Raw genomic sequence first — 14,684 nt, 5'->3', positions numbered from 1 at the left:
AAAAGATACTTTACTTTCCACAGAACACATCGGTGGCGTTTGCCCCCTAGGGTGTGTCAATGAAAGGGTTTAAATGGGTGTGATGTGATTGGTCAGTGAGAATGCAAGGGGGGAGTAAAAGATAGAGTGGGAGGTTTTGAAAAGTCAGTTGAGGTCTGGGGGTTGACAGTTGAGGATTGGGAGTTGAGGTTTGTCAGTTGGGAGTTGAGGCTTGGGTGTTGGAGAAGGAAGAGGGAGGCTTAGGTGTGGGCTGGTTGAGTGGTATTGTGAGAGAGTGAGAGGAATTTTTAGGGAGTTAGTTAGATAGTTGGAATAATCCATTTGAAGTTGTAGGAACTAAGATTTAAGAAACCGACAAGAGAAAAATAAACCGAAACCATACGCTTATTCCTGCACTTAAAAATAAACTTGATTATTTGTTTATGTTAACATCTGTCTGGGCTCTGTGTGTCCCCGTGAGAAGCGGGGTGGTGGCAGTGAAGAAAGCAACCGCAGTGGTGGCACAGGGTCAATAGACTGTGAAACGTCCGGGGGCCCTGTGTGATCGCTACAACATCCTTTCCAAATCTGGCACCCTGTGGAGTACAACTCCCATCAGCCACAGGCAGCATGGCCAGTGATCAGAGCTGATGGGAATTGTAGTCCAGAACATATGGAGGGCACCAGATTGGGAAAGGCTACTTTACAGTAACCTGCTCCAGAATTTATCTATGCATGCCTTTTCACATTTAAAGAGTATATACTCCATGTATATATACCTGGAGCTTTTTCTTGCTTCCTTTGGTGTCTTTTGGGTAGCTTTTATGTTGTTTCTTTTCTCTTTTAGAAGGAATGAACTGCATGAACAAGAATCATGGTTGTGCCCACATCTGCAGGGAGACCCCAAAGGGTGGCATTGCCTGTGAATGCCGACCCGGCTTTGAACTCACCAAGAATCAGCGAGACTGCAAGTGTAAGTTACTGCCTGGGGACCCTCTCTCGAAAGCCCATATAAAAAGCAGCATTGGGTGGTTTTTAAATGAAATTGTGCTATTTTGCAGAAGAGGCAGGAAACACACAACTTAAGTCTTGTATTCTTTGGCTAAGACCTGATTTGGCAAAACCACACAGTCAATTTTTACATTTTTTTTTTTAAATTGCACATCCTTATATCTATACACCTAAAGGTAAAGGCACCCCCGACCATTAGGTTCAGTCACAAATGACACTGGGGTTGCATGCTCATCTCGCTCTATAGGCCAAGGGAGCCGGCGTTTGTCTGCAGACAGCTTCTGGGTCCTGTGGCCAACATGACTAAGCCGCTTCTGGTGAACCAGAGCAGCGCACGGAAACGCCGTTTACCTTCCCACCGGAGCTGTACCTATTTATCTACTTGCACTTTGACGTGCTTTTGAACTGCTAGGTGGGCAGGAGCTGGGACCGAGCAATGGGAGCTCATCCCGTTGCGGGGATTTGAACTGCCAACCTTCTGATGGGCAAGCCCTAGCAGCACCCGCATCCCCATCTATTCACCTAGTTATACCCAAATATATATGATGCAGTGCCCTAGCATAAAGGGGTAAGCCTTCTCTTACAAAGTAGATCTCAAGTTGGACATCTCCAGATTGTGAAATTGTCCATGTTTTAGCATGCTGGACATGTGGGCAGGTGTATTGGTGCCAGTTCCCCATTTTTTAAAAAGAGGGGGTGGGAGAGCTGCCGGGAATAGTGATAGTAGTAGATTCCCCTTAACATCCATCTTAGAGCATACATCTTTAAGGATGTATGAGCTTTCATGCAAGAAAGGGAGAAAGTGGTGTATAAACCCTGGCAAATCAAAGATTTGTGTATAGAATACCTGCTCATTGAACAATAGGTTGTGTGAAAATCTTCTGGTCTGGTTATACCTTCACTTTAAGCAGGTTCACTAAGGTAGGACTCCAACACCTGAAAGGTGATTTTTGCACACATACATGGGCCTGTGTCCCTGGCGGGGACTGGTTTCACTGACTCCCCAGGTACACCTCTGCTTTCTGCATCAATTCCTGCCTTCTATCTATATCTTCCTCTTGGTGCCACGTTATACAAATAGTTTTCCCCTTCTATGTGGCAGGGATAATGGAGCCGATTGTTTTGGATTTGGTGAAGTACATTCTACTGCACAAAAGCGTATGTTATAAATTTGCTAAGGTGTTTAAAAAATATTGGTGTTTTGGCTACTGCAAACTCAAAAGGCTACCTACATGATTTGATGAGTGTCCTTGGAGTGCATAAACCACTGAATTGTATTTAGATCGATATATTCAGTGTCCTGACAACTTGGACCCAAGTTTCTGAGTAACTGACTTCATGATGATAACATTTGAGAGCTATCATTTAGTATGTGCATGTTTTATTGCCCCTTCCAGTGACCTGCAACTACGGAAATGGAGGATGCCAACACACTTGTGATGATACAGATCAAGGGCCAAAATGTGGTTGCCATGTGAAGTTTGTACTACACTCTGATGGGAAGACATGCATAGGTAGGTGAGAGCTATAGTGCATACCTTGGCTGAAAGAGCTTTTGTGTATTCTCAATGGGGAATAGAGTGCAGTACTTATTAAATGTCATACATATAAGGCTGTATAAGACTTCTGCCATAATAAATATCAGAGTTTATATTTTGCCACCTAGTATCAATTCCAAATTATGTTCAAGATGAAAACAATATAATGATATAATATTAATCTAATTGCCTCTGTCCCTCTAAAAGTCACCGTTGAGAGAAGAAAAGAAAAGAGCTAACAGTAAAAAAAATGTGTAAGGTGCCAAACATAAAGACTGTGTTTGGACATCACACTAAACTATGCCTTACAGAGATGTGAACGAACCCAGCTTCTTTGAGATTGCACACTTTTGCCCTCCATTCTTCTCCCCCACCCCATGTGTTTGGGAGGAGGTGGTCAGAAGTTTTCACCTCCATTTTTTGTTAGCCTCAGTTTGTTATGTCATCAAAGCATGAGAAACTTGGTTAACATTAACTATAATTAGTTTCAAACGAGCCTTGTTTAAACCATGGTTTCTGAAGATGGCTTGTTTAAAATAGCCATAGTTAACATTCATTACAGAGCTGGATTTGGACAACTTTACAAGCTGTACTTAACCAAATGTTTTGGCAGAGTATGTGGTTTGCCTTTGTGCAGGGGGACTTTGAACATCAACAATCCCCCCCCCCCATGAAATGGTTATTTCGTGGTGCCCACAGCAGTTTCTTAGATTTTCAAGTGTGTCCCTGGGCCCAGAAAGATTAGCGAACTATACAGTGGTACATCGGGTTACATACGCTTCAGGTTACAGACTCTGCTAACCCAGAAATATTACCTCGTGTTAAGAACTTTGCTTCAGGATGAGAACAGAAATCGTGCAGCGGCGGCGCAGCGGCAGCAGGAGGCCCCATTAGCTAAAGTGGTGCTTCAGGTTAAGAACAGTTTCAGGTTAAGAACAGGCCTCCAGAACGAATTAAGTTCTTAACCCAAGTTACCACTGTATATTAAACCATAAGATACCTTGATGTCACAACCTAGCCTTTAACTCTGCATTTAACTGTAAATGATTTCCAAAAGACTGCTTTTTGCCACCTTCCACTTTCACATGAGGAATAGAATCCATAAAAGTTCAAAATGATTCTATATTGCATCCAAAGGTCCAGCTGCTCTGAATTGTTCACAGTCTTGGTACAATTTGAAAGGAGATGGAGTTTTAAAAAAGTATCTTTCCACAACAACAAGTTATTGAGCACAAAAGGCTTCCCCTGGCAATCATTTTGTATTGAGATTAATGTAATGTGTTGGTTGAACCTGCTACAGAACTAGGGAATGATGGGTCTGTCTGATTCAATTTTCTCTGTATCTCAGTTTTCCAATCTTCAATTAAGTTCTCAACATTTTTACAGCAATTTGTGATTTTAAGAAAACCCTGATGAATATTCATCACCATTTTAGTGTGAATTTCTCCCAATAAACACATTTTTGTCTTTGATTTTGCCTAATAAACTGTTCTACAATTTTCCCTTACAATACATTTTTTATGTTATCTTCACTAATATATGCATTTGGATTGGGTTTACTTGGCTGTGAATTTTAAAGGATGGCTGTGTTTTGGTTCAGAAAGTAAGAATTTGGTAGGTTTGTCTTTAAATGTGGACTTAAATCAAGTTTTTTCCACCATCCCTATATAGAACATAGGACCACTCTGATTACACATTTTGTGGAGCATATCTTCTACACAAATATATATGCCCACACAAATGGATGAGCATGTTGGAGATTGTAGCCCTGCCGGACTTGGGTCATTAGTTTGGCACCTGAGCCTTTCCGCAATCTCCTAGTACAACTTTTTGCCCTCAGGTAGGGCATCTTCACTGACATATTCCTTTATTTGGAACACACACACACTGAGAGGAAGGTGACTTCGTAGTTTCTTTTGGCAACTTGATCCATTGCTGAACTACGTTTTAGAGTTAATATCTTCTTTTCCATCCAAGCTTCAACTTAAATTGCCATGGTATGATTCTGTTTCTTCTATTCTCTTCAGATAATACTGTGAAGAAGAATTTTTCCCACCCCAACCTGTTTTAATATGGGTTCATCCACACCTCTGTTTGCATTACCACTTTCCCTGGGGAAAACCTGCTCTTTCTTGCTGAATTGGAACAAATGGCAGTTGTGTTTTCCACAGATTCAGTGGTATAGAGCAGGTTTTCCAGGGGAAAGCTGCAGAGGCATACCTAAGGTCCCTTGCTCACTTGGCAAGGAGTTGCATCAGTGCCTCCCCCCCAAAAAAAATCACCTTAGCACAGTAGCCACATTAGAAATTGCAACATTTTACTTGAAGAGTCCAGAGTGAGGACAAGGCAAGGAGGGAAGGTGAAAAAAGTCACACACCCGTGTGCCATGGCACAGGAAGAAGCGGAAGTTTCTCCCACATTTCACCTTGCTGCAATAGTAGTGGCATATCACCACACACATATACACCAAAAACTTCATAGTCTGATAGGTGATTTTTGTCGTCGTCTCCCAACCAGGCCTGTGCCCTCCAGCAGGGGCCAGTTTCACCAGCGCCTGGATATGTCTCTGTAAAACTGCAGGGCAAATGCAACATCTCTTGTGCCTGTGCCTAGAAAGTGCACGAGACAAGTGGAAATGTGGACAAGTTTTATATAGAGATTGTCACTGTGCTGCTTGCTCTCCTTCCTCTTTTTCTGGGATGGACATACGCATTTCCTTCAGCCTTTCCACATATGAGTTGTCTCCTAGACTTTTCATTCCCCATATAGCTTGACTCTGAAATGTGTGTTGGCAGAGCACAGATATTCTGTTTGCTAAGCTCTCACACAAATGTTGTCTTGATACAAGTAGTGCAGGAACACAGAGAGCCTTCTGTAATATCAGCAATGCTACAAGTTCCTAATGCAGATGCACACATACCTCCTCACCCTGTGAGGAAGATGTCTATTATTCTGTTTCTGGCTGGTTCCAGGCTGCTGCTATTTTTTTCAGCTGTGATTCAGTCACAGACCAGCAAATTCAGGTTACACAATTAAAGTGGATTTGCTGTTCTTGCACAGGAAACCCCCTTCCAAAAACTCCAGGTATTCTGCAGGAAGAAAAGCAATGGGAAAATGCACTAGAAAGTAAGGGATAACAAACTGCTTGATGCAATGTCATATAAGTCTCCCTGTAAGCAAATCAGAATGAATGCACAACAACCAGTGCAGGGCATATAACCTCTGTACAAACTTTGTGCAGGAGGAATGCTCAACGAATAGGTTGTCTGGAAGCGACTATTATCAGGGGATGCTATTATATCAGCTCCAGGTTTGGAGAGCCATTGGACAAGATGCCCTCTGAAGGGAGAAGAGCCCTTTTCTCTGAACACCCCCAACTACACCACCTTATTTCTGTTCCTGTTACTCATTTGCTTGCTTCCCCCCTCTAGACACAATTTTCACTACCAACCAGAGGAAAAGAACAAGATTAGGTCCCTTTTCCTTGTTCCTGTCACTGCTACCTCACATGGAGAGGACAAGTGAACCAGCTGTGCCTCTGTGTGTGAGCAACTTGACAGACACCCACAAACTAATCAGGAGAAGCTTTTTGATGCACACATTTTGGCTGCCATTTGCTTCTAGGGAGAAATGGCCCCTGTGAGACAAATAGCATGAAGATGCAACAAGCTAGGGACAGGGAGGAAAGATTAATTCCCTCCTAACTAATGTCCAGAGGGGGAGACATGAGGGATGGGAACAGCAGCAATGCCAAGCAGAAGCCTTGGTGGAAGTGGTGATGATTGCCCTTTCTAAACCCTAGGAGCCAAGCTGATGCCACTCCAAGACACTGTATAGGGTGGCAGTCTTAAGCTCTTAAAAAACAGCCAGCGAGAGAATCACAGTTCTGTCATGTGTAGTTTTGAGGATAGCAGTGGGACAGATGAACATAGGAACACAAAAGCTACAAGTACAGGATTGTTCTCTGTGGTGGCTCAGCCATGCTTCAGGTTTCTAATAGAAAATGGAGTTTAAACACACACACACAATTTTGCTTGCCAAAAACATACACAAATAAAATGTGGTTGCTTAATACTACAGATGCACAGTTGTGCTCAGTAAGCTTGGAAATCCTTATGGGCTGAATAACAAAGACAGTTTCGACTTCAGTCAGTAGATGCTGCAAGAGTTAGCTGGGAGTATACGACATGTTTGGAACTTGGCGTTCATACAGTATGTCTCTTTAAAACTGAATTGCAAACAGAGATAAAAGTCATGGCTAGTTTTGCCCTTTAGCTTGATGTTGTATAGTTGATCTTTTTTTTTTAACCAATTGAAAATGGGGGGACGACAATGACCAGCTTGCAAGCATGGTATGGTATGGGGTACTTCAATGCTTTATCCCCAACTTGTGGTCCCAATCTGGATCAGGTCCCCACTCCTAACTATCAGCAATGGGATAAGCCCCCAATTGTTCCAGTGGCAGCTTTCTTTCCCAATGCAAACATCAAGTATGGTCAGCATCCTACCCCAGCTATTGGTTTAACAAAAAAACAGTGACACAATGCCAAACTTTGTGGTAAAAGTCACGTTTAGTTTGGCTGAAATAGTTAGCATTGAGTCTGAAATAAATGGAAGAATGTATAATGGAACAAATGGAATAATAAATCAAGTAGCGTGGCGTGCTCTGGTCCATGGGGTCACGAAGAGTCGGACACGACTAAACGACTAAACAACAACAACACCAAAGTGTGGATGAACATCTCTTGTATCTGTCTGTCTAATATAATTCTAATTTAAACATGCCAGTCAAAAAAATAGTTTGAATGTTTCAGACATGTAGTCTTGTCAATGCACAGGAATTTGCATTTTAGATTTTCAGAATTTTAAAACACATTGAATGAATGAGACTGCATGTTGCACCAGATAGTTGTTGCCTTCTCTTTATTATCCTCTTTTTCCTCTGGGAGGGTTGGAGAGGTTAATATTAGAACATAGCAGCCTGTTCTAACCAAAAATTTGGCATCATGATCTCTCAGCCTGAGAACAATTGTCGGAATGAAAGAAAACCCAACACATTTGATTTGTGTGTGTTTTGGAATAATAAAACATCAGAGAGAGATAGAAGCTTTACTGGTTTCAGATGCATGTGCAGCTTGACAGCAGATTAATTTTAAGACGCCCCATGTAGGAAGTAATCAAGCCACAAATTGCTGTAAATAATTTCTATTCTTATTGTAGTTTTTTTTTAATGGAATAAAAACCAGCTTAGATATTGCCTTTGAGTGCATCTGCTGAGGTCCTCCGTGCTCTCCATACAGTTTTCACATGATAGTTTATTGCTGGAATCAAGCAAATCTTGACCCTTGCACTGAATACTTTGATTTAACATCCAGTGTGATGATGCTCCCATACCAACCAAAGTCAGCCCAAATCCTACTCTCCCTCCACCTCCACTATTGTAAGTTTAGAGTACATATCTGACCTCAGTTGTGGCAGTAGCCGAGTGTCTTACAACTAGTTTGTATTCCCAAGACATCCATTTAGTGCTGTTATTTTTATGTTATGTATGGAGAATTGTGGTCCAGAAACACTGGCGCCTGGATTCTTAGCAAATAAACTTGGAAATAAGTCTCACTCATTTCAATTGAACTTCCAAGTAATATGCTTAAGAGTGCAGCTTAAAAGCTCGATCCCAAGCATGGGCCAAGCCTCATCTTTAATTTTGCTCATATGGAATAATGATTAGTTTTTTATTTACCAAAGTGGAATTCTAAAAAGTAGTTCTCTCATCTCATCTTGTATGGCTTGTCTTTATGCCACATACTCCTTCTTGCCATGCAATACTGTGTACAAACTTCGTTCTGTGCATTACATAAGCATGAAAGAGAAAACTCAACATAGATACAGTATCTTACAGTGAAGGTTCTTGTTACTTTATGTAGACAACCCTCTGGGCTTTCTTTAGTAATGTAATGGTATTAATTCACATCTAAGCTAACTGACTGATCCATCCATTTGCTATGATTTCAGGAGATGTTGTGCTCAAAAGCCAGTCATAACCTTTCCTAACAATCAGCTTACAGTGTAACACTTGATCTGTAGTTGTTTTTCATTTATAGTTGGCGACTGAGACTTTTCCCTGAAAGTAGCACTTCTATTGAACAACACTTTTATTTTCCCAGAACCCAAATAGCAATATTTTGTTGATGAGAAAACTCAGATGTTTTTCACTCAGCTAATGCATTGAGCAGGGTGGATAGACTTAAACTGCAGCAATTTAAAGCAATGGGTTTTTAAAGATCTACCCCTTCCCCTTTTAAAAATCACCAAGTAAAAAAGAAAGTTTAAATCAACTTTTCCATTTTGAAAGTCAGCTTGCACACTAACTGCTTGCTGAAACAATTAAAAGATATTAACAGCTAAATGTATACTTTATACCAGGGATGAGAAAACTGTGGGTTCCAACTCCCAGCCCCCATATTGGTGTGTGTGTGAAGGATGATGGGAGTTGTAGTCCTACCAGTAGCAGTTTATGTGTGGTAGTGCGGCAAAGGTACCCTTCCAGTGTTAGCATAACTGCAGCTTACATGGATGGCGCTGGAGCAGGGTGGGTACATTGGTGGGAGCACTGGATTGGCTCTACCAGCATATCCACAAAGCCCCGAATTTGCCCCTGCCCAGCCCCCCAGCCTTGTCCTGCTAAGCTGCAGCAATGCCAGGTATTGAAGAGCAGCTCTATAAATCTGCCCCACCTCACTGGCTGCTACTGCTACATCTCAGCCAAAGCTTCCCCAGCCTTGCTTTGTACAGTCTAGGGGTCAGCAAACTTTTTCAACAAGGGGCCGGTCTACCCTCCCTCAGACCTTGTGGGGGGCCAGACTATATTTTGTGGGGGGGGGGGAATGAACAAATTTCTATGCCCCACAAATAACCCAGAGATGCATTTTAAGTAAAAGGACACATTCTATTCATGTAAAAACACGCTGATTCCTGGACCGTCCGTGGGCCGGATTTAGAAGGCGATTGGGCTGGATCCAGCCCCTGGGCCTTAGTTTGCCTCCCCATGGTCTAGAAGCATAATGTAAATCCTTTCATTATGCAGCCCACATGCCTTTTGCACTACAGATTCATGTCTCCTTCAAAACAGGAGGCAGATTTCTCTATGTACACATGCAAGGCTACTAGGGGCTGTTTTCTACTACTGTTGTCAGCCACAACATAAGTCAGGGACAGCTACTCTGTGAAAGCTTCCAAGAGTAAGGATAGCTAAGAAATGCTGGCTCAGCCCAGACTTGGCTGTTTCTCGGGATCTCGCTCTAGAATAGGTGGCTTTTAAAAATGTATCTGTCAGACAGAAAAAAGGCTGACAGTTGTACAAAAGTTCTGTTTTGTTTAGGAATTTATTCTAGACTCCAAAATGGGGAGCACATCAAAGAATACATTGAAAGGGTGAGGAACATGACACACGGGACACCCCTGCACCGAAAATGAAAACCTAGCCTTGCAGAGCACATAGCCTGAGCTTTTCCTCCATTTGTCCCTGCTTCTAGCTGCTTGGATGGGAAGGAAAGGAGTGAAGGCTGAAGCATCCCATTCATGTGTACTGCAGGGTACTCTCTGCTCATAGCTGCTCTACTTGTAAAACACTGTCGGATTGTGCAGGCAAGGGTTATTACGAGGCATCTAATCTCCCCTCCCAGTGGGGGAAGCCCAGGGGACAGATTTATAGCTAGGCGAGAGGGTAAGATACCTGCTTGGATATTTATAACTGCCCTTTTTTGTTTTATAGCCGAGTCTTAGCAAACAGCCATCCTCGCCCACCCCCCTTCACCCATCCTTCATTTCCGCTGAAATATTTCATCATTTCACAGGGAATAAAGTTTCCAGCAAGGCAAATGCAAACCCACTCCCTTGACCAAGCACTTTGAAATTGAATGCGGTGTGTCTGAAAGGCTGCTCCAAACAGGTCGCCTAATACAGGTCCCCTTCAGATCACGCCGTGGCAGGAAGTGCAGTGAACTTGCTTGAATGACAGTTTCATTAGGCCATGGCTGGTGTTTTTCATTCCCCCCCTACCCCATTTTTTTTTAATGCTGCTTTTAAAAATGTAGATAATGAATAACATTCCTCTTATAGAGTTGGGTCAGTCCTAATGAAGGTTGCCTTGTCCCTGGGATCAAAGGCTGGGGGAAGAGAGGGCAATAACTTTTAAGGATCAGTTATTTATCTTCTATAAAAATGATTAGTGAATAAAGAGCTGCACAATGGTTTTGTGGAAGACTAGCCTCTAACACATGGCAGCAGAATGAAAAGAATGAACTTGTATGTGTATTTAAATGCATTGGTGCTGATAGCAGTGTATATTGCACAGCATTCTGAGGATTTAAAATATTTCATTCTTTAAAAAACTAAGACAAGTTTCTAGCCCTTATGGCTGCAGAGGTAAGCATGACTAGTAAAATCTCAAAAAGTAAGCAGAAGTTTGAATAAGCGAGATGCCTTGCATACAGAAGGTCTCGGGTTCAATATCTGGCACCTCCAACTATAAAAAGATCGTGTAGCATGTGATGGAGAAAAACTCTTCCTCAGACTCTTGAGAGCCACTTACTTGTAAGAGTAGACATTACTGTGCTTGTTGCAACAAATGATTTGATTCAATATGTCAGCTTCTTACATTTGGTCGTGGGGGGCGATTGCTTTACATATCCCTTGTCTCCTCCCATCATGGCCAACAGGAGACGACAAATATAAATATATGCAGTTTTGCTTTATTGGCATAATTTATTGGGCACAGAATATTCCAATATGAACATATGTAATAGGTGCATGTGTTGCTGTGTTGATTGTAGACAAAATTTACACCGTCCCCCAAAATTAGTGGAGATCATGGTGATTTCAGAAAGTGGTAGATCTCACAGTCTTGTGCATTGATTTAACTGCTGTTTAATCACATGCTTGGTATTCAATTTTTTTTTTTAATATGTCGGTATGAAAGTACTGGCAAGAATGCAAGTGGAAGGTGCAGGAGCAAAATAAAAGTTTTTTTTAAAAAAATTATTTGCTATACATCCATAAAACTGAAAAACAATTGCATTCTTGGGGACTAGTTATGAAGAAAACGTCACCTTCTCTCTGCTGTAGAGGAAAAGAGAACATTTCCTCCCCCCCCCCCATGTAGACACACATTCACCCAAATGGATTGCATGAAGGGGAAGGCTGATCCTTCACAATCTGCTTGATGAGGCCCGTTCACAAAAGCTCTGCTTGCCAAGCACAAGATACGGAGATATTATTTGTAGCAAGATATGCTGAAAATTGTGGGCTCCACTTGATCGGGAGCAATGGGGAATGAACTATTCCTGCCCATTTATTCTTTCTCATTTTCAGGGTGCATCTGTCTTTTCTCCACACTCTTGACTCTGGGATTTGGTACTCATTAGGTCTAACAAGCCAGCACTCAGACGCTATGACTCTCTCTTGCTCCCTTTGGGATAACTTATTCCACATGCTTGGTGTACGCTGCCCGGTCGCACGCTCTCTTGTGCTGCCAGCTTGTTGCGCTTTGGGTTAGGTTTGTCCAATTAGCTGTTTCTTTGTGTTGTTTGTAAGTGCAAGGCGTTAATATGGGTCAGCCTTGTGATGTCCCAGGAATAGCAGATGGTTTCATAAAGTCGTTCTCCCAGTGCTGCGGTAAACTTCACATATTCATGTCCCTTTAAAGGAGGAACTGGAGGTTTGCACAAGTTCATTTCTTAGGAGGGTTCAGTGAATCCAAAGTAGGCCATAGCTCCAGGCTGAGATAAGTTGATCCATATCTCTTAGTATTCCCTATTCCTTTAGCCCAAAAGGCCTTGTGCAGCTCAGTACAGTGGTACCTTGGGTTACATACACTTCAGGTTACATACACTTCATGTTACAGACTCCACTAACCCAGAAATAGTACCTCGGGTTAAGAACTTTGCTTCAGGATGACAACAGAAATCACACGGCAGGGTGCAGCAGCGGCAGCAGCAGGAGGCCCCATTAGCTAAAGTGGTGCTTCAGGTTAAGAACAGTTTCAGGTTAAGAACGGACCTCCAGAACAAATTAAGTACTTAACCCGAGGTACCACTATGTCTGTTCCAAATAATCCTTAATGACATATGTTCATCTCAGGTGACTTCAATATGCTTTGAACCTTTGCTTCTTCCACTGAGCATACTGCTGGTCTTCAGTTTCAATTGGTTTCTTTCAGAAACAGGATTTTGGTTTGCCACTCTTTTTGAGGCCATTTGGTTGCTATTCCAACATGAAAGTGTGGCTGAATTACATAGCATCTTTTTTTCTTTTTTTTAAAGCCACTCTTGGCCCCAGATCAGCAAACCACTTTTGATATGGCGACGCTTAAAAAAGCATTGCACAATTCAGCACTGGCAAATAATGCATGGAAAACCTTGAGGAAGCCTTTGCATGTGTATAGTTCATTATGCATTGTAGATCATGGCCTAGTTGTCCACAATCGTTCCCAGGCATCAGCCCAGGTATCTAAAACATATGTTTCTTAGAGAAGACGCATGTTCAGTAAAGCACTAGAAGCAGACTTGAGAGAACTCAACTTCCCTAGGAAATAGAAATGTGTGGTACCCTTTTATGCATCTCTAGCCATGCGTTATGCACAGCCAATTCTTCAGATGCTGCTATCTGAAGAGTCCCACGTCAAACTCTGGTTAAGATGACGTAAGGAAAGGCATTTATAGCCAAAATATGAGAGGTTGCTTAGAGCAGGACTGTTTTGAATTTATATCCCTTAATGTGAAATAAGTTGTAATCCTGTGCACACTTACTTGGGAGTAAGAATAATTTGGCAGCATTCAGTTTATACATCCTGACAGTGCAAGGATTTCTGCTTCTGCAGTAGGACTCCCCCAGCTGCCATATGCCCTCCTAAAATCTGCTTGGGGGGCATAACAGATTTAGGGGGCATGTGGGGGGATAGTTGCAGCACCTCTCAGGTGTTTGGACCCCTAAATCCACCTCTGTTCAGTGCTACTTTGGATACAACTAATTGAATGCAGTGGGACCTACTGTTGAAGGATCATCATAGGATAAAACTGTTGTCATTCATTTATCTTCTTCTGGAATAGCTCAGCTGATTAACTAGCATCAGCAGAGACCTACACCTAAGTTTGCAGATGAAAACCTGACAGATAAGCAGATCTTGGGTTCCAGACTACCTCTTAAAACAGAAGCTGATGGGTGGCTTGTTCTGTATTAGCTGAGGTTCTGTCTTTGCTGTTCTGAACAGTCAGGTTTTCTTTACATGCATGCTGCCTTACTGCCCAAATGTAGTTCTCCTCCTCTGTGATAAACAAGAGCTCTTTCAAAGCTGCTTCTACATCTGGCTTGAGAAACTAGTTTAATATAGTAATAGAGTTCAGTTTTCTCTCTCTCTCTTGTCTGTCTTTTTATTCTCAGCCTATGCTCTGGAAAAACCCACTAGTTAGTATTCTAGCACAGCCTGATATATGGTAGTAGACAAGCGGGGGTGTATGATGATTGGTGAACAGGAAGGAAACCATTATGAAATTGATCCATTGGCCAAGTGATTGGGTAGTTTCTTTCAGCCAGATTTGTGGGGGGAAAGGGGAGGGGAATCACTGAAATTTTGTGACTCATCTGTGCTTTGGGAATATTTACATTTTTTTAAAGCCAAGCTCCTTGCTAGATACTGTTTCTAAACCACTTTTTTATAATATTAAACAGGGGAGAGGCACCTCCAGCAGCACGTTACCCCCCAGACGTTTTCTAATGGTAAATATTTTTGTTCTCTATCTCTATGAGGAGTTTTAACTATAGCTGCATTTTGTATTTTTGAATATAATAACTGGGCACAGGGGCCTGAGCTGTTGTACTAACTGCATGCCTCACTTTGCACCCTAGAGAGTAGGGCAGAAGGGCCACTCAAAGGGGCACTGGTGCTTACTAACTATCTAACCTGCCCCAACTCTGCTATTTCTAAATCTCTTTTTAGCCTTTGTAATCTGCATGGTCCCCAGCTATCAGGGAAGAGCGTGCAGGCCTGGAGCTACGCAGATAGTGGAGAAAAAGACATGCATGGCAACAGAATTATCCCACAAATAACAGATGCAATGTGGGGCTTCAGATGGCTGCTTGCTTTGCTTGGGCTAATGGACT

The 14,684-nt window shown here is 42.3% G+C and overlaps 1 protein-coding gene across 8 annotated transcripts in view; it reads left to right on the top strand.

The window, feature by feature from the left end:
- SCUBE3 (signal peptide, CUB domain and EGF like domain containing 3) overlaps positions 1-14,684 on the top strand; it is a 107,944-nt gene that overhangs the window by 54,948 nt on the left and 38,312 nt on the right. For 3 of the 8 annotated variants that reach the window (XM_083445666.1, XM_083445667.1, XM_083445670.1), the window contains 3 exons: positions 827-952; positions 2,388-2,504; positions 14,253-14,300. In XM_083445666.1, the coding sequence (XP_083301792.1) occupies positions 827-952; positions 2,388-2,504; positions 14,253-14,300 (291 nt within the window). Of the gene's footprint in view, positions 1-29; positions 244-826; positions 953-2,387; positions 2,505-14,252; positions 14,301-14,684 lie in introns of those variants that run through there. The other 5 variants (XM_083445668.1, XM_083445664.1, XM_083445669.1 and 2 more) reach the window with 4 other exon arrangements.

Source organism: Podarcis tiliguerta (assembly GCF_965153285.1).
Source record: "Podarcis tiliguerta genome assembly, chromosome: 6".
NCBI classification, from domain to species: Eukaryota; Metazoa; Chordata; class Lepidosauria; order Squamata; family Lacertidae; genus Podarcis; species Podarcis tiliguerta.
Note: the sequence above shows the minus strand (reverse complement) of the source record. Positions and strands in the feature narration are given on the sequence as shown.